The sequence below is a fragment of the Otolemur garnettii genome, unplaced genomic scaffold (genome assembly GCF_000181295.1).
Source record: "Otolemur garnettii isolate 467f Iridium unplaced genomic scaffold, OtoGar3 scaffold00037, whole genome shotgun sequence".
In the NCBI taxonomy this organism is placed as follows: Eukaryota; Metazoa; Chordata; class Mammalia; order Primates; family Galagidae; genus Otolemur; species Otolemur garnettii.
Window position 1 is genome coordinate 10782449 of NW_003852432.1, and position 18354 is coordinate 10800802.

Sequence of the window (18354 nt, forward strand, 5' to 3'; positions counted from 1 at the left end):
CTCCATTTCCCGGTGTCTCAATATCCTCATCTGCAAAATGGGAATAATAATGGGATATATTTTATATGGTTGTGTGGACTGAATAAAATAGTAAAAATAAAGCACTTAGCATGGTTCGATATATGGTAAACACCTAATTTGCTTCATTATTATACTCTGGCAATAAGTTGGGACAGAGAAATGTTCTAGCCTATACAATGCACTTATTTCCTTATTAATAACCTGTTAGTTCTCTTTTAATATTCAGACTTCTGCCTCTATGATATATAATGGTGTCATCTAAAAGTATTTTTAAAAAGAAAAATTTTTTAATTTTAAAAATAGGCCTTAGCAGGTCAAAGGCTTAAAATGTTCAAAATCAAAGATCAAAGACCACGTTAAAAAAAAAAAAAAAACTCTGCTAAGTAAGATTTTAGTACTGAAATTATTAGGAGTCTATTGAAGAATTTTGTTGAGAAAACTTCTATATTAAGCTAAAAATGGTTTCTCTGAGGCTTAACACCACGAGAGTCTTGCTGTCCACAGATGTTATCAAAAAACCTTTTGAAAGTCGTCATATCAAATGAGCAAGTGATTATTGACAAAATGCCACAGAATAAAAACTGGGCGGGATTAAGGCAAACGTGGTGAAGAGAGGGGTTGACTAAGAATCATACTGTCCAGCCTGGTGACATAAAGAGCCATGAGGGCTATGAGAATTGTGACGAGGAACTACTAGAAGGCCAAAAAGGGAATCCCGACAGCAACCTGCATTGAGAATCATAGAAGACCTTTCAGGAAAGAGGCAAGAGACTAAATAGAAATTGGAAAGTAACTGTACCTGGGCTCTGGCCTGAAGATTTGTTGTTTTGTTCATTTTTTTTTTTTTTTTTTTTGAGAGTGCCTGGTGCTATAGCTCTCAGTAACGTCAAACTGCTGGGCTCATGCCATTCTCTTCCCTCAGACTCCCGAGTAGCTGGGACTATAGGCACCTGCCACAAAGCCTGGCTACTTTTAGAGACAGGGTCTCGCTCTTGCTCAGGTTGGTCTCAAACTAATGACCTGTCCACCTCTGCCTCCCAGAGTGCTGGGATCACAGGTGTGAGCCACCGAGCCCGGCCTAGCCTATTTTTTTTAGAGATGAGGTCTTGTTTTTGCTCAGTCTGGTCTTGAATTACTGAGCTCAAAGCAAACCACCCACTTCAGCCTCCCAAAGTACTAGGATTATAGGTGTCAGCCACTGGGCCTGGCTGGCCCTAATGTTCTGAACGAAGCTTTCAGCATCACACACTAGAGACAGCAAGTCATTGCAACTGATTCTTATTTATGTTCTTTCTCCATCTACTGTAGAAATGGTACTTGCACATAGCAACAAAAGTATCAAACGGAGTAGTGCAGAAAAGTATAATATTATAGAATGGGAAGTTTTCTCCCTTTACAATCCTTGTTACTTTGCAGAACATTTCAAAAGTACAAACTAACTCAAAGAAGTTGACAGGACATGTAATGTTTTACCTCTACCTCCCAAAGCTCATTAAAATTACAGCACTGGATGTAAAAATGGTGTAAACAAGCAGTTAGGTGAATAGTCAAAGGAATGAAACAGCTTAATGAATTTCTGGGAATTGGAAAGCAAATGATAAAATTGTAACTGATAAAGAAGAATAGAGAAGCCACAATATGGGGGGAAAAAAAAGTCAGCAGGTGACCAAAAAAAAAAAAAAAGGCAAGGAGAGGAAGATGCCCTGAGAGTGCCTTAGATACAAACAAGCCCTGGAGAAGAAACAAGCCTGAAAACAGACATTACCTGAAAAATCCATAGATGGAATAAGGAACCTCGTCCCCTCCCCTCCATGAGCAAACCTGCTCAAAGTCTGGCATTTAATCTCCCAGGCTCTCTGGAGTTAAGAGTCCCCAGCATAAAACCCACTCACCAGAAAGCAAAATTCTCTGGTCCACAAGCTTACCCTATGTAGCCAGAGCCCCTACATACCATTATACTAATTCATTCTTGCAAATGAAGAGGCTGTCCAAGGATTATCATATGTTAGATTAAATTCAGCAGTGTGAATGAAAAAAAAAATTCAGGAAAATGACTCCAGAAGGAAAAAGTAGTAGTTTAGGAACCATAAGAGAATTTTTTTTAATTCATCTCCTCATAGAGATACAAGATATTAACATCTACAAATAAGAAGGAAGGCTTTGAAAAAATGACAATTTAAGAGCAAGAACTCAGAAGAGAAAACCAAAGAAATCTCTCAAAAAAGTACAAATGCTCCAAAGACAAACAGAGTTTAAGGCTGTCCATCTTTTTTTACTGTCTAATAATTTGCTAGCCAAAATAAAAGGTGTTTCATTGTTTCACATTAGTTCATATTTCTCTGATTATTAGTAAAATTGAACATCTTTTTGTCTTTCAGTTAGTGCTTTGTATTTCTCCTATGAATTGCCTATTTAATACACTTTTGATGGCCATCAGTTTGGAAGATGCACTGTAATCTCTTCCCATTTCTCTCTCTACTCCCCCCCCCCATTATAACAGGTCTGTGATATTATCCAGTCAGTTCTTGATTATTTCGAGGGATGGAGGGAATCTGAATATTAAAATTCAGAATTTCAAAAAGTTATAATGTGATTTATATTAGGATTTCAAGTTTTTTTTTTTCCTTTAGCACAGGTGTGGAAGTGATGCATATCTGATTCACACCCCAGTCCGTCCTTTGTCTAGCTGGGTGATTTTAGAGATTGTACTTTCCTCACTGAGTCCAGGTTTTCCTAAGTGTAAATGGAAACAATAACTTACTTATCCTAATTGCAATAATTACATGAGATAATGTGTGTAAACCACCTGATGCAGAGCATGACACATAGTTAATATGCAGTAAATGGCTGTTGTTGTAGCAATGTTACTATAACATTTGGATATTAGAGTTGTTCCAAACCAGGAAGCTTCACTGTGAGCTTTTCAGTCCCCTAGCCTACTCGTAACCTCCCCTGCCCTCTAACACCATCCGCTTCCATCCCCTTCCTCCTGCCTCTCTGACTGAGCAGGGCTTTTCTTCTTCAAGGTTAAGGGTTTGAATTTCAAGTCTGAAAACCCAGCACATAGAAAAGGGGAAGTAGCCCCAAACTGTGATCGAGGACAGGCAGGTTGTGTGTTAACAGTGGAGGCTGGAGGCGTGAGCAAACCCAGTACCAGAGAAGCCATCTCACTCTCCTTCCAGCTTGTCAGATAAAACCTGTCATTAATTTACAATCAAAAACTGACCACGTTACCTGTTGAAATACATTCAGTTACAAGTAGCCAGAACCCCAAGGGCTCAGAATAATGAGAAAACCTTATTAATTTGAATCGTAAGAAGTCTGGAGGTACAGCAGGTCAAAGATGGGTTCATTCAGCAGCTCGACCATATCCTCCAGAGCCCAGTTCTTAGCATCTTTCAAGAGTGTGTCTGAGCTTGTTGCCTGTCCTACATGGGCTGCCCTCCTGGCCCAAGGAGCCTGCGGTGGGAAACAGCACCGAGAGACAGACGAGATTTGTCTCCTCCTTGTGTCTCCTTTAAAGAGGGAAGAAACCTTCTTAGAAGATTTCCGAGAGATTTCTTCTCACATCACATTGACCCAAACTGAATCAGCACATACCCAAGGCTGAAAAAAAAAATCAGTGGCAGGACATTAAAATGACTATTATTGATTTAGGCTACTCTGGGGTCAGAGAAAGACCTCTGAAGTACAAGGCTGCCCAACACCTGAGCAAACCTGGCAGCAAGGAAGGGAGGAGGTGGGGGTTGCCCAGATGATCAGCAGCGTCTGTCACTGCCTTTGTGTGGGTAAGGGATCATGGGCTGTATTTTTAACATCCAATTTTAATTCACATGCAAATCCTTTGATTAATTATATGAAAATATCAGCTTTGAAGTTTGCACCATGGAAACTCAGCATTACAAAAGAAGGGCAGTAATATTACTTGTTTTTTAAAGTATTGCTTATAAGTGAATAACCTAGTTTTAAAAGGAATAAGCTTGGGGCTGGGCACAGTGGCTCACGCCTATAATCCTAGCATTCTAGGAGGCCAAGGCAGGTGGATGGCTTGAGCTGAGGAGTTTGAAACCAGTCTAAGTGAGCAAGACGGAATCTCTACTAAAAATAGAAAAACTAGTCGGGCGTTATAGTGGGAGCCTATTGTCCCAGCTACTTGGGAGGCTGAGGAAGAAGGATGGCTTAAGCCCAAGAGTTTGAGGTTGCTGTGAGCTACAGTGTTGTCATGGCACTCTACCAGGGTAACAGAGTGAGACTCTGTCTCAGAAAAAAAGGAATAAGCTTGGAAGAATGAGCATTGGTCTTCAACTCCCAAGCACTTGGCATAGGGGGAGTCATGTGTGGTGCTCTCTGAGATTTTAGGAGAGAAAACTCTTAAACGAGTGGGACCCATGGAGGGCAGAGTGTGGAGCCCCGATGGCACTGCTCAGGTTGCATTGGAGGCAGAAGCCTGCCACCCAGTTCATCCAGTGAGCCTCATACCAATCATCTGAAACATGGAAGTAGGGAAGCACATTGGTATTGGGTGTATAATTCTAGAGAGGAAAGTACATGCCAAGACATCCTTTAGGTCCCTGTGACTTGGAGAGCCAAGTTAATGAAGTTCTTTCTGCTTACTTCTCTGTCCTTGCCCTCTATGGCTGCCTCATGCTAAAGAGGACAGATTTCAAATGTAACAGGATCACAGTCTTCTCTGGGGCAGGAAACAACATCGGGATGCCAAGGCCCAAACAAACTCACATTACCAAACTTGGGCAAGTCACCTTACCTCTCTCATCCCAGTTTCCGTCATCTGTAAAACGGGGAGAACAGTAGGTCAGTGTTGCTAGGAGGACCATGAGCACTAACTACTCTCTTCACTTAGCAAAGGAGAATTGGGCCAGGGTGGGAGACCTCTCATCAAACCATTTAGGGGCTGGTGCAGCTAGCATAGCTGGCTCATACCAAGATGAAAGCAGAAGCATCCTTGGACAGCTCCAGGCCCACCTGTCCCCTCCCATCTCCACAGACCTCACACTCACAGAATAGGGATACTTTGTGGGGAGACAGCTGAGATGGGCTTGTCTCAGTGTCCTGTGTCCTTTCTAAGATAGATCAGAGCAAACCCAGCCCTATTAGCTAAACTCAATAACTTTGCTGGGTTTGAGGTATGATCTCCCTAATTTAATGTCAGCCTTGGGTCACTAACTGACTTTTTGGTGCAGCCTGGCTCTGTCCTTTTTTGGTTATGTAACTGTGGACAAGAGCTGTAACCTCTCTAAGTGTTGATCCTCAGTCACTTGTGAAATAAATATGGAGGCCCAGGAGTGTTGAGAAGACGAAGGTCATTAAGATAGAGCGTATAAAGCATCAGCATAGTGCTGGGGCTTAGAAAGGTTCCATAAATAGTAGCAATTACTATTGTTGGTTTATTGAAAGATGAAAACTTAGCAATTACCTTGTTAATCTAATTTGCATAATATGTAGTAGTACACATTTTAATACAATAAAGCCACATTTATTTAGAAAATACTCTAATTTGTTTCCTCACTCTTCAAACTGGCCATTACCCTATCAAATAGCGAGAAGTCAGTTAGAGGCACAATCTCCCCCACCTCTGCCCACTGACCCAGTCAGCACAGTGTGGCTCAGGTGACTGGCAAGTGACAAGTGATGCTCCAGCATCTCTCAGTCATTAGCCCAAGATCCAGTGTCCTCAGGGTCACTTCCTAATTGCTTGGAGGTGAGGGAGGTTGTAGCACGTGTCATGTGCTTGAGTCCACCTCCCCTGAACTTGCCCCTGTCTCTCCCGGCAGGCTGTAAAGCGGTTCTTGAAACAAGAATGCAAGTGTCACGGTGTGAGTGGCTCCTGCACCCTGAGGACATGCTGGCTGGCCATGGCCGACTTCAGAAAGACGGGCTCCTATCTCTGGAGGAAGTACAACGGAGCCATCCAGGTGGTCATGAACCAGGATGGCACTGGCTTCACAGTAGCTAACAAGAGGTTTAAGAAACCAACAAAAAATGACCTCGTGTATTTTGAGAATTCTCCAGACTACTGTATCAGGGACCGAGAGGCAGGTAAGTTCAAAATATGCTATTCACAGCACCTAATTCTTTCAATGATCAATATTCCACTATTTAAATGAGGCTCTGTACTTCCAGCCTGCCGCCTTCAGGTTTAAAGCTCATGTTCCTTAAAATGTGCACGGAAACTGCACAGAGAACCCTCCTGAGCACCTGGAGAAATGGGTTGATTCTACACAGATGAATGACGTGTAGATTCTGGAGAAATGGGAACCCAACTAAGAATAGACAGGGCAAAAGTCCAAATGTGCAGATTAGCAAAATTCTTCAGCCTGGGCAAAAGTCTAGTTAGTGGACTAATGTACACTGTCTATATTGGCAGGCCAGCTCTTCCAAGTGATCCTGAAGCTGAGAGGAGCACAGCTTTGCGATGTTTCTTCCCTTTGTGACCATAGAAAGGGTTGTGGGGCTTTAAATTTAGCCTCTTCTGAAAACGACTTACTTTACCTTCCTTGCTCTCTACAATGTGCTTAGAAGTTGCCAAATACTAAAATGCAAGGATCATCCCCATCTCTTGGCTGTGAATGGGCAACGTATAAGTGCTGTGTGATGGTACCTTCCAGATGGTACCTTCTCTGTCTTGAACTCACTCAAAGACCAGATCTGTCAGCCTCAGCACAGCAATCATTGCCCGCTTCCCCCCATGTTGTGTTGTCATGTGTGTGTGTGCTCCACCTCTAACCCATCCTGATCAGCACGGAACTCTGGGCTTGACTTGTTCTTTGTAAATTCTGGTGCAAAATTGAGTCCAAGTCTGAGACGACAGGAGGTGATGGGAGCCCACAGCCTACTTGGGCTCAAGCTAATTTCTCAGACTGGTAGAAAACAAGAGAATTCATTCACAGAAAAGTCAATCTCTAATTTAGATTCTTAGTTTTCTCTTTGTTCATTCCAAAATAATTGCAAAGTCCCCAGGAAAACAGTGTAATTAGCAGGTCGGTTCTAACATTAGACTGACCGAGGGCAGGTTACCAGGGAATGTCACAAGGAGGCCAATGCCTCTTTTTGCCCCTGATGGTTGAATTTCCTTCCTGGTTTGCTGAGCTGGTTCTCACAGCATTTGAGCAGGTTTGTACATGCAGCCTAGGGATTAATGACGACTAAGCAGAGGACCAGATGCTGTGCCCTGCCACATTCCTGACACACTTTGGGACCTCTCACAAGTCATCCTACCTGTCAGGCTGAAGTTTCAGGTGAATCATCATGAAACTTGTTCTTTGATACAGAATTGTCCCAGGGGTCTGGCTCTCCCTCTCAGTCACTCTCTGTTTAACCTCAGCCTCCTCAAACTGAACATGGAGATGATGGTATCTTAATGATTTTAGGTCCTGTGTACTGACAGCTATGTGCTGGGTACCAGGATAAGATCAGTGCACACACCATCTTACTGAATCCTTATAGCAGCTCTGTGGCAACAATGCACTGGAAATAGTTACTGGGGAAACAAACAAACAAACAAAAAGAATAAGAAGAGGGTAACTCCTGGATGGGTCAACCCAACCAAGAACCAAATTAGCATGTTAGTTTTTAAAGTCAGATAAACAGCCATAGAAATCATCATCCCCATTGTACAAGTAAGAAAAGTGAATGGTCTGCTCAAGATCTCCTTGGTAGGAGGGGCAGCTGCCTGACCCCACCGCCTGTGCTTTCACCCTGACACCACACACTTGCCCCTGCCTGCTCCCAGGACGTGTATGTGAGAGGCCTTGTGCAGCACAAGCCTTGCTTCAAACCCAAGGCAACCTGCCTCCCTGGCACATCTTTTCTGGTTCTTTGGATTGAAACAGTCTGCATGGAGAAGCAAGCAGTTATACTTGAAGAATATTTACTGCCTGGTAGATATTTAATGAAATGAAATACTTTTCTTGTACCCTACAGACGGGACCCTGAATCTAATCCCTGCTGCCCCTTCAAGTCACTAAATTATCCTGGCATACTTTGCTTTCATACTTCCTGTATTAGCAAGAAATTCTGTTTCTTGATTCTAAAAAGCAGGCATATCTGCAGCACCCATCCCAAGCAGGGCTTGACCTCCATTCCCTCCTTGATTCTTACAGGGAGGCCATGAGGTGAGTATGTTAAAATCCCATTTTATAAGAGAGGAAACTGAGAGAGGTGAAAGATTTCACCCTACCACTTGTGGCCGATAAAGTGGCAAAGCAGGGACTTAACACTGAGCCTAACTGTCCTTCCAGCCATTTCACTCCTCCCCACTCTACACCAGGCACGAAGCTGCAGGTGTCGGCTTTCTGAGAGAAGCTATTGAATTTATTTGTGCTCTTGGTTCTCTTTTATCTTAGACACACTTTTGTTTATCTGACCTAAAAAAGTAGCAAATTTTGTTTTTGGCTGGTGTTAACTAAGATCCACCCTATTCTTTTCTTTTTTAAGTAGCCATTGTAATGTATTTGATCAGATTTCCAGTAAGATTCCTAAATTGTTCATAAGTTATTGGAACTGTTTTTAATTAATGCCCCTTTTATCTGGGCCTAAAAAAAGTACCAGAGTTATCCATGCAGACTTTGCAATGTTTCTTTTTAATTCTGTTGGCCGTTGGATGATTTTTTAGTAAAAAATATGATTCAGGGTATTTGATAGCATGTAAACAAAAGTCAGTATTGTTAAAAGAAGTTTTATTGTTTGTATTTGGAGCCATGTACAAATAGCCTCATGTATGGGATTCAGGTTTTACATGAGAATGCTTCCTTCAACCCACAGAGCTGCCGAGGGCCCTGCTCTTGATTGCACAACTAATAGCTATAGCCTTCTAAAGATGAGGCTTTATCCTGGCCATTTTCTATTAGAAGCGTCTATAGTATGTCAGGCAAGTCAGTCAAAAACAGTTGCAGAAGTTTGTGGGTACAGAGTCATCCTGAAGTAGCCTCTAACCTCTGCCAGCGGGGCAGGGCATGACCAGGAAAGAAGGGAGGCTTCCTGTCCATCACTCCCTGTGGGATGCAGGAGCCTCTCCTTCAAGTAAAGCTGGTGGGGCAGCGTCCCGCCCTCTCAGGCTGCAATAAAAACCACCCAGCATGTGCTCCCAGCACTGAAATCACGCTATGTTAGGGAAGGCCTGTTTTCTAGCAAGTGGAACTCTCACATGTTTGACATGTACCGTCATCAGGGTCTAAATAACATCAAAAGTTTGTAGTAAAATTTAAGTCAAGTAACATATGATTTCTATTTTTTGCATTTTCTCTTTTAAAAATGGCATTGACTCTTCTTCTTTTTTTTTTCATTAACCCTTCTTGACATTATATCCCACACCACCCACTTTGCTTTGCTGTGGTTATTTTGTTTTATTTGGTTTGGGTTTGGGTTTAAATCATTGTTTTTGGTTTCTAAATTGTGAACATGTAATATTCAATTTAATGAGGACCTTCTACTTTTCAAATGGAAGGCAGTGGTGATGAGCAGAGTGGATATGGTCATGTAACTAGTATTTGGAATGGACTGGCTTTATTCTTCCTGGTCAGAAACTACTTTCTGTTCAAAATAATCTGTTGATTGATGAGAGCTGTCTTGTTTTGTCAATTTTTTTTTTTTTTAGCTGATACAGTCTATAGGTCTAGTTCGCTATTTTCCAAAGTGAAAGCCTCTTCAGAGTACTATTGAATTGGAGATTCTGTATGCTTTTCAGATTTGAATGTATAATGACTTGAAAGATCAGCGATCTAGTTAATCCATGATTCCTAATTTTCCTAAGTATTACATGAGAAGAAATACAGAAAGATATTTTTCTTTTTTGGAGTCCCTTATCTCTTACAAATGAAAAAAATAAAAAAAGTCTTTATATGAGGAGGTCTAGATAAATGTTACCCAAAATATATCCCTGACCCTGGCTTGAATAGTATAAGAAGATCGTTCTTTCACATTTAGGTCTTGCATCTTCAGGAACACTCTTATATTACAAATAAACAAATTAAAATAATTTCAGTTGTTCCAACGTTCTCTGGAATTCAGTTGACAGAAGTCATCAAGTCAGCCCACCCGGGAAATCCTGAAATAATGATACCACCACTTGCAAATTATGATGAGAAGAAGTGCAGAGTTGAGGCCTGGGGTGTTCTGGGTGAGAGCAGACTTGGCTGGAGAAGGAGGCTGGGAACACTGGCTGAGTTCCTACTGAGATTCAGGCCCTGTGCTCTGCACCTAATGTGCCTGTTCTCTGATTTTCTCTCACCTTCACTTACAAAGAAAGAAAGTGAGACTGAAAAGTTACCTAACTTGCCCAAGATTGCATGACCAGTAAGTGGTAAACTAAATAAAATAGATTAGTAAATAAAAATCAAAACAAAAATCCATACCTTTCTTATGGCACCACTTACCTCCTGAAATTTGGGTGTTACCTGTATGTGTGTGCACGCACAGGGCACAGTACGGTAGTCCCGTGTGAGAAGGAGGCAGCATGAGGACATGGGATTTAATAGGCTGCGATGCCCACAAAGTGGAGAGGTCAAAAGTGAGCAGAGTCCAGCTGCACCCACGTTTAGTTTAAGTTGCCTTGAAGCCCATTTCAATTAGAAGCCTTTCGAGTTTTTAAGTGTCAGTGTCTGTAACTGTTCCTCAGAAAGAGTAAGTGCCAAAACCCATTGAGGAAGATATTATTATGGCAACAATATTAAAAGACATTTCCCCCTAGTCTTCAACTGAAGCAAGCGAGTGCCCTGAGGTTCAACTATAATTACGCTCCGTGCTGCTCAGATTTGAAGAGTATGTACAAGCATGAGACGTCGTGCTTATGACACTTTGCAGGCCAAATTGGAGACTAGAGCTTGAAAGCCAGGCTTTCTGGGATGAGTATTCTGTGGCTCTGTGGTTATCTACTTTGGTTATTGCCCCAGGCATCTGCAAATCAAAGAAGCCCTTGAGCTAGAGATAGTTCCATCTCTAACTAAGGAATGCTGCTGTCCTCTCTAGAGAAAGCGTCTGCACCTAATCACAGCCCACTTTGACCGGTTAGGATGTAAAAACGCTGACCTGGGCCAGAGGTCACCCTGAGGTCTCCTCTCCAAATGTAGGAAGCAAGCAACCCTCCACCGCTTCTCCAGTCAAGTTCAAAAAACAAATCGAGAGCAGCAGTTGTTTAACTTGTTGCCTGCTGAAGACCCAGTACTTGCCTCACGGCTCCGGGCTGTGAATGGTGTGAGCTCTCAGGTATCACTTTTCCCCCCATAAATCAAGTCTGGCAAGCAAAACTCAGAACCCTTGAGAACACCATCGGGATCATGGTTTTCAGGAATTGGTGTTCTAGCATGTCCTGTGTGTGGCTTGGTTTGTAGAATCGGATAAACAGTGGTTGTGTCCCGGCAGTGGAATAAAAACAGGGAGCTGGTAACACGTCAGCCAATAGCAATGGGCAGGAGCGACCAACATGTCAGCCAATCGCAATGGGCAGGAGCGACCAACATGTCAGCCAATCGCAATGGGCAGGAGCGACCAACATGTCAGCCAATAGCAATGGGCAGGAGCGACCAACATGTCAGCCAATAGCAATGGGCAGGAGCAAGCAACATGTCAGCCAATAGCAATGGGCTGACCTATTTAGATACTAGTATGTGGTATTCCCGCCAATGTCAGTGTCTATAACTCATTTGTCACTGGACAAATATTTGAGCTTCTTTGTGCCAGACACTATTATGAGCCCTGGGAATACAAAGATGAGGAAGGAAGAAGGCCCAGTTTTGCCCACTTCACTTTCTCCACTTGGTCGTGGTCCTTGAAGCACTAGCCAGGCACTGGGACGCCGTCTGAGTGCTGGGGAACCCTCAGCTTTGACACCAAAGGGGTGTGTTTTAGGTTTCAGTCCTTGCTTCATTGCACTCTTACAGGTTTTATCTTATATTTGTCATTTTTACAAAGTAAAGAATAAGTTACTCATCTCTTTCTGCTTTGAGGCTTATGGAAATTAATGCACTATTTAAAAGGTGCTAAGACATCTAGACCAGAGGGAACTGATATAAAAATGCCTTGGTGTGGTTTATAAGTCACACTGTTCATTGGCAATTGTTGATTGTGTTGTGTAATTAATATGAATTATTACCCGGTGAGCCCTCTCTTCAAACTCTTCAGCAGCACAAAATGCAATTAGCTTTTCCCTCCTTCCTGTTCTCTTTCCTTGACTCGGTAACACCACTCTCTCCTGCTTTTCCTCCTGCCCCTGCCCCAATAGCTGGACCTTTTCAATTTCAGTGGTAGTTTCTCCTCTTTTAATGTTTGAAGATCTTCGGGGCTCAGTCTGGACCCTCGTTCCTCTCTCTGCTTTCTTTCTGGCTTGGTCTTCTCAGGTTCTGTGGCTTTAAATGCCATCCCTGTCTTCATCTTTCTTCCCTACCCTCATCCTGTAGCCTATCCTCTGCTCTACTGCTCTGCTCAGATTCCCCACATTATATCCACCTGCTCTGTTCAAAACTTTTTTTCCCCAGCGCTCCCTGTCTCAGAAAATACTTCTGCCACTCACTCCAGTGATGAAGCCACAAGCTCGAGTCGTTCATTCCACCCCTTTCCTCTCACCTCCATCATCCACCGTGTCACCAGGATCTCTTGAATATTTCAAGAGGACCTGTTTGTCTGTCTTCTCTGCCACCCCTAGGTCCAAACAGAGCTCTGTTTTTTCATTCATCACACCTGCCACAGCGGTTAGTGACTTTGTTTCAGTATTTGTGTGCTACTTGCCTGTCCCACTGGACTTCACTGGAGATTCCTTGATGGTAGGAATTGGTACGTCTTATTCACTGGACAAGTCACACTCTGTGTGACTTTCCATATCTGGGGATTGCCTAGTATATAAACATGTGTTGTGTTGAGTTGAATTGAATGGGAGGTTATTAATGACATAAATTAAGAGTTCATTGTATTAGCTGAATTCTGTAGGCTGGTGCCCTGTCCTAGCTTAAAGATAACTTTGTTTCTTTGCAGAAAATTACAGAGCATGTCTTCGCTCCTCACTGCTTACCTTATGATACATGGCCTGTGAAAATTTCCATTTAGGCTTAATGTTAAATGGAACTCTCCTCATATTCAAGTGCATTAGTGGGACATTTACAGAGCTTAAGATGTTCCTTGCTGGCCATTTCCCCAGAGATAAAAATCTCAAATAAATGATGCATCAGCAGGCTATATCCATCGCTTTTAGCTGCCACCAGATTCTCAGTTCTCTTTAGGAGGCCTTTTTCACTTACTGCCATCAGTGAGAGCAATGGTTAATTCATGATTTTATTGTCAGTATAACCAAAAATATTTTTTGTATCCAATGCTATTTTATGTTACAGGCATGATATAGAAATCTGTTATCTTTCTAAATATAAATTTAGTAATTAGCATAATTTTAAGATACACTAAAATATTTCCTGATTTGAAACTGAATGGTGAAAATTGAAGGAAAAAAAGAGAAAAATTTCAGAAAAGAAACATTTATTTCTTATTTGAATTCTTGGACATAATTTGAACTACTAACAGCAAAGAATTTACCAAATAGATGTCCTTTTCTTTTGTAAAGAGAAAAAAACTCCTTTCTACCTACCATATTAATGAGTTACTAAGGAAAAGATGATGTTAAAATAATTTGCTTATCTCCCGTAAGCTTTCCTCATGAAACCTGGTAAATCTCTTCCTTAAAGATGTACAAATTTCATAATATTGAGAAAAGAGCCATATGTGATCTATTAGGAGACTTTGGTGCTACAAATTGCTACCTTTACTGCTTCTGTTAATTAGTATCCATAAACAAATTAACTTCTCTGATTCTCTTAAAATACGGGTATCTCATCCAGCAATTTCTAAGGTTCCTGTGCTTCAAAAAGTGACTGAATTAATTATTAATTAATTTTAATCAAATTTGCAATAACAGCACCTTAACTTGATGTCACCAACTCCCCTTAAGTAGTCATTTTTAATATTGATCATTTAAAAATGTTTCACCTTTCTTGTATGTGTTTTGTCTATACCAAAGGAGGCAATTTAACTAGAGACAAGGTTTAGCAGGTCTGCTACCCCCATAGTGGCTAAAGCAGGCATCCTCAAACTACGGCCCATGACGGGCCACATGCAGCCTGCCCAGGACATTTATTCAGCCCACCTGGTGTTTTTGCTGCCGCTGCCTGTCCTGCTTAGTCGCTGCCTATCCTTTTATTTAATTTATTTATTTATTTATTTTTATTTCTTATAGCATAACTGTGTACATTAATGCAATCATGGGGCACATATCCTTTTAAATTATAGTCCGGCTCTCCAGCAGTCTGAGGCACAGTGAACTGGCCCCCTGTTTAAAAAGTTTGAGGACCCCTGGTAAAGGCTGGGTGACCACTCCCTAGATGGAATGGTGATCTTAATTTTTAAGAAATTGCTTTCAGTTTAATATTTAATGAATCAGCACATAGGTATTGGCCACCTGAGCACTACTCGGTATATAGAAGAAAGCTCTGTCCTTGGGCAGACAAGATGCATGAGAAGTGAATAAGTGTTTCTTGAGCCCAAATGGACAACATGCAGCACAGACCTTGGGAAGGAAAGTCAGTGGGCTTGGGGACAGGAAGCCCTCTATAGAAGATGCTTAGTAGGCCTGACTTTTGAAGGATGGGAAGATTTCTTTGGAAAGGAGTAGACGAAAGGCCGGAGCAGCTGATGAGAGTAACTCTTACGAGAAAGTGGTCTGTAGGGCTGCGATATCAGAAAGTCATCTCAGTGGGATGGTGAGGAGATGGCCTGGTTAGGGGTATAGGTGAGGGGCAGTGGGAAGTAACTTCAGGTGGGCTAGGTAGTGCCAGATGCAGAAAGCCTCACGGAGTGTGACTGTAACAACTTTAATTCCATTTTAAGGTTTACTAATTTAATGGGACATGCTTTCCTGTGCCAATCAAACTTTTCCAAGTTAGGGAAACATTGAACAAAACCATCTGAGATAATTTGGGGATATTGTCTTTCCTAAGTAGCTTAGCTTTGCAATCCTGAATGTGAGGAAGGGGTAGCAGATGGATGTGCAGTCTCTAACATTTGCTCTTTAACATTCTTTTGTTACCTCAATAAATCTGTGTCATTCATGACAACGTGTAAGTCAAGCAGAGGAGAAACAGCCTATTGGATGACAGGCTTAAGTGAATCTTGCTGTATGCTCTAATAGTCAACATATGGGCCTCTGTCAGCCTGCAGTGGCAGGAATTTCCAAAGACTCAGGCCTATCGAGAGAGGGAGAGGAGAGAGAGAGAGAAAGAGGGAGCCCTTGCTCCAAGTCCCAGAAGTATGGGTCTGGGAACTATTAGCAAGAGCCCCTCTGCTCCTCCTCTGCTGTCAGGAAGATGCATGTTAGTGGAGACAGAAATGTTTTTACACTGGGAACCCTGACTCCATTATGAGTTTTATAGCTCTGGGGATGGGATGCTTTAGTCTGTAAAGTTCCCTCAGTGTTGCTCCACCAGAAAGTGTGTTATGTGGTCCTGAACGTAATCGATGTAGAAACTCTGATTCTTCCTCCTCCTTCCCCACGCACGTGTGAGCTCTTACACGAGTCAGGATGAGGACGACACTCGTGGGGAAGAGTGAGGTCTGACTGGGGCAGCGCCTTCCCACGAAACGGGCATTGTTAACCTTACAGATTCTGCCTGGATCTTCTGGACACAGTTCAGGCAGATGACCTCATAGCACCTTGATAAAAAGATGACCAGAAGGTTGGAGTCTGAGCTTGGGCTCTTGTGGCCTTGCAGGCCACACCTGTGGGTGCACTTCACAGATAGAAAGCCAAAGGAAGTCAGGGAAATGAGCTTTCAACTTGCCACTTCTCTCATACATGAACTTGTAAATCAAAGTGCAATATGAAATAATATTATAAAGCAATGGGAATTATTTTGTAGAATAAACATGTTCAATGTGAAGCATCCACATATATGTTTATCCTTTTAAAGTATCATGTGAGAGACTCCAATGGTAGGACCAGTAATTTAAAATATTTTTTAAATGTCTCCCTTGGAGTATTTTAGAGCCAATTACATATGCTTTTATAGATATGGTGTGGTGAAAATATTTGCCCTATAGAAATCAAGTTGGTTGTTAAAAGGGCTCAGAGAATCTTAGAATGTAGTATGAAGAGTTGGGCAAGTGATCACGTTAAGTAGTTCCATTTTTGAGGAGATAGGAATGGATGCTATTGGCTTCCTTGAACCATAAATTTCCTCTTAGAGGGGGCTCTTCCTATTTGCACCTGTGATAGATGTAAAAACCACCCTGAGGGCACATGCATTTTGGAGATGTGTCCTAGCATTGCAAAGAAATAATTCTTAGTCCCTAAAAAGGTTATAGGAATCTCCTTTGAATGCCGGCACAGAGAAAATGCAGCAAAAACTACTGATGCCATGTTAGTTGCTTTTACATTTTCTTGCCTAACTTCAGGGGTCTTAATAGTCAACAGCATATTAGGAGCAGATAAAAACAGGCTTCTTTTCAAAAAAGGTACATGTCAGGACTTTTGCAAGTTCTTCATCAGATAAAAGAGTTAAGGGAGAGAGCAGGAAAATTCTACAGCACTGGTCACATATTGTTAGAGGGGGCCTTGCTTTCTGGTGTCCATCTGGGCACGTTGTACAGGGCAGAAAGCCTGGTTTCAGGTCTTGACCTTGCTACCAGTAGCTGTGTGAGCTTGGGCAAGGTTAACTTCCCTGAACTTCCACTTCCTGGTCTCTAAAATGGTGCTGGTAATAGTACCTTCCTTATAAGGCTACAAGAATTAAATGAAATAAGGCAAATACAATACTTATCACAAGGCCCAGCCCACACAAGTGCCCCGTAAATATCTGCTCCAGATATGAACAAAAAGGAAAGAAAGGGAGTAAAACAGGAGGTAGAAGAAAAGGAAGGATGAAGAATGAAGGTGGGGGAAAGGAAAGGAAAGAAAGGAAAGAAAGGAAAATATGGATGAACTTTCCAGCTTGGAAAATGTAAAACTTGCCCTTGGGTTTCAGGCTGATAGTGTAGCTGGGCTTGTTTCTGTTGTGATCAGAGCAGGGATGAGCAACTCTATGATTTGGGAAAAATGATCTAGAACTGTGTGTCCCAAATATTTAGAACTAAACAAATAGGCATAGCATAAAACTCAGGGGCTCCCTTTCATTAAAAAGAAAACACACACACACACAGAAATGCATAGTCTTGATTCATGTATTTTAAGCATAATGGTGATGCTCTCTGTTTTGGAAAGACTGATGGGAGGTCTTTGAGACAGTATAGTTCTAATACCGTCAATAATAATGGACCTTTATTATAATTCAGTAAGAGAAAGTAACACTAGCAAATTGCATATAGATTCTACACTCCCAAAATTCTCTTTTAAGAGTTTGATGAAATGGCTCCATATTCTGCTAAAATGACAAGTGTCCCATCTGCTTTTCTGCTGTATAGCCTGTCATTAGATCTAATTAGATCCAAACCTAAAGCAGGGCCAATTTGTCATCTATCACAAGGCCTCCTCCACCCTCCCTTCCAGCTTCAGAGGCTGCCCTGCTCTGCTCTGTTGGCCTCTTCCCTGGTGCCCCCAGCTATAACCTCAGCACTGATCTCACTTCAGTGGCTTTCAATCCTCAAAAACCCTCTCTCATCTTCCTTCTTCTGGGCCCTCATTATACCTGCTGGGGCAGATTAATTGTATTTTCCAGCATTTTATAACTGGGCAGTGAACTACTGAAACATCTCATTCCTGAGTCTTTGTTGCCTATACTGAAACCACTTCTAAGTTAAACTCTTGTCAGCGGTCACTGCTCTGTCTGTTCCTCTCTCTGAGCTCTGATGGTGTTGAAGTCACTCTACTGAGCAAGCCTTCTGTCCAGTCTTCTGCCTTTGGGGGACAAGAGACACCATAACCACTGGACCACAACCATTGAGTTGAGTTAGGCCATCAGCTCAATCCTCATTAGGCTTCAAGCCACTAGGGAAAGACCACCAAGTTAGATGTCAGAAAGAGACCCCCAGCCTGAGTCAGCTACAGGACACTGCCTGCCTGTTCTTGCTGCCTAAGCCCCCCACCCCCAAGGGGCATAGAGAATTATAATGGTAGTGTACTCCTGTTTTGGACACCCGCAGGTCAGTGGAAGTGAAGGATATTTACTGGTGTGCCCGGCTTAGGAACAAAACACAAGAAGGTAAAATTGTACAGTCACATTTGGGATGCGAAGTGAGAACGTTCTTCATGCCCACTGAGGGTCTCACTCACACCTACAGCTTCAATCACACCTTTGGGCAGAAGATTCCTCAATCTGTGTCTCCATCCCAGGCCTTCTATTGAGTCCT

General features: G+C 42.3%; 1 protein-coding gene across 1 annotated transcript in view; it reads left to right on the forward strand.

Annotated features, from left to right (window-relative positions):
• Positions 1-18354, forward strand: part of WNT2 (Wnt family member 2) — a 38838-nt gene that overhangs the window by 14368 nt on the left and 6116 nt on the right. The window contains exon 4 of the mRNA XM_003789793.1: positions 5814-6078. Within this exon, the coding sequence (XP_003789841.1) occupies positions 5814-6078 (265 nt within the window). The remainder of the gene's footprint in view (positions 1-5813; positions 6079-18354) is intronic.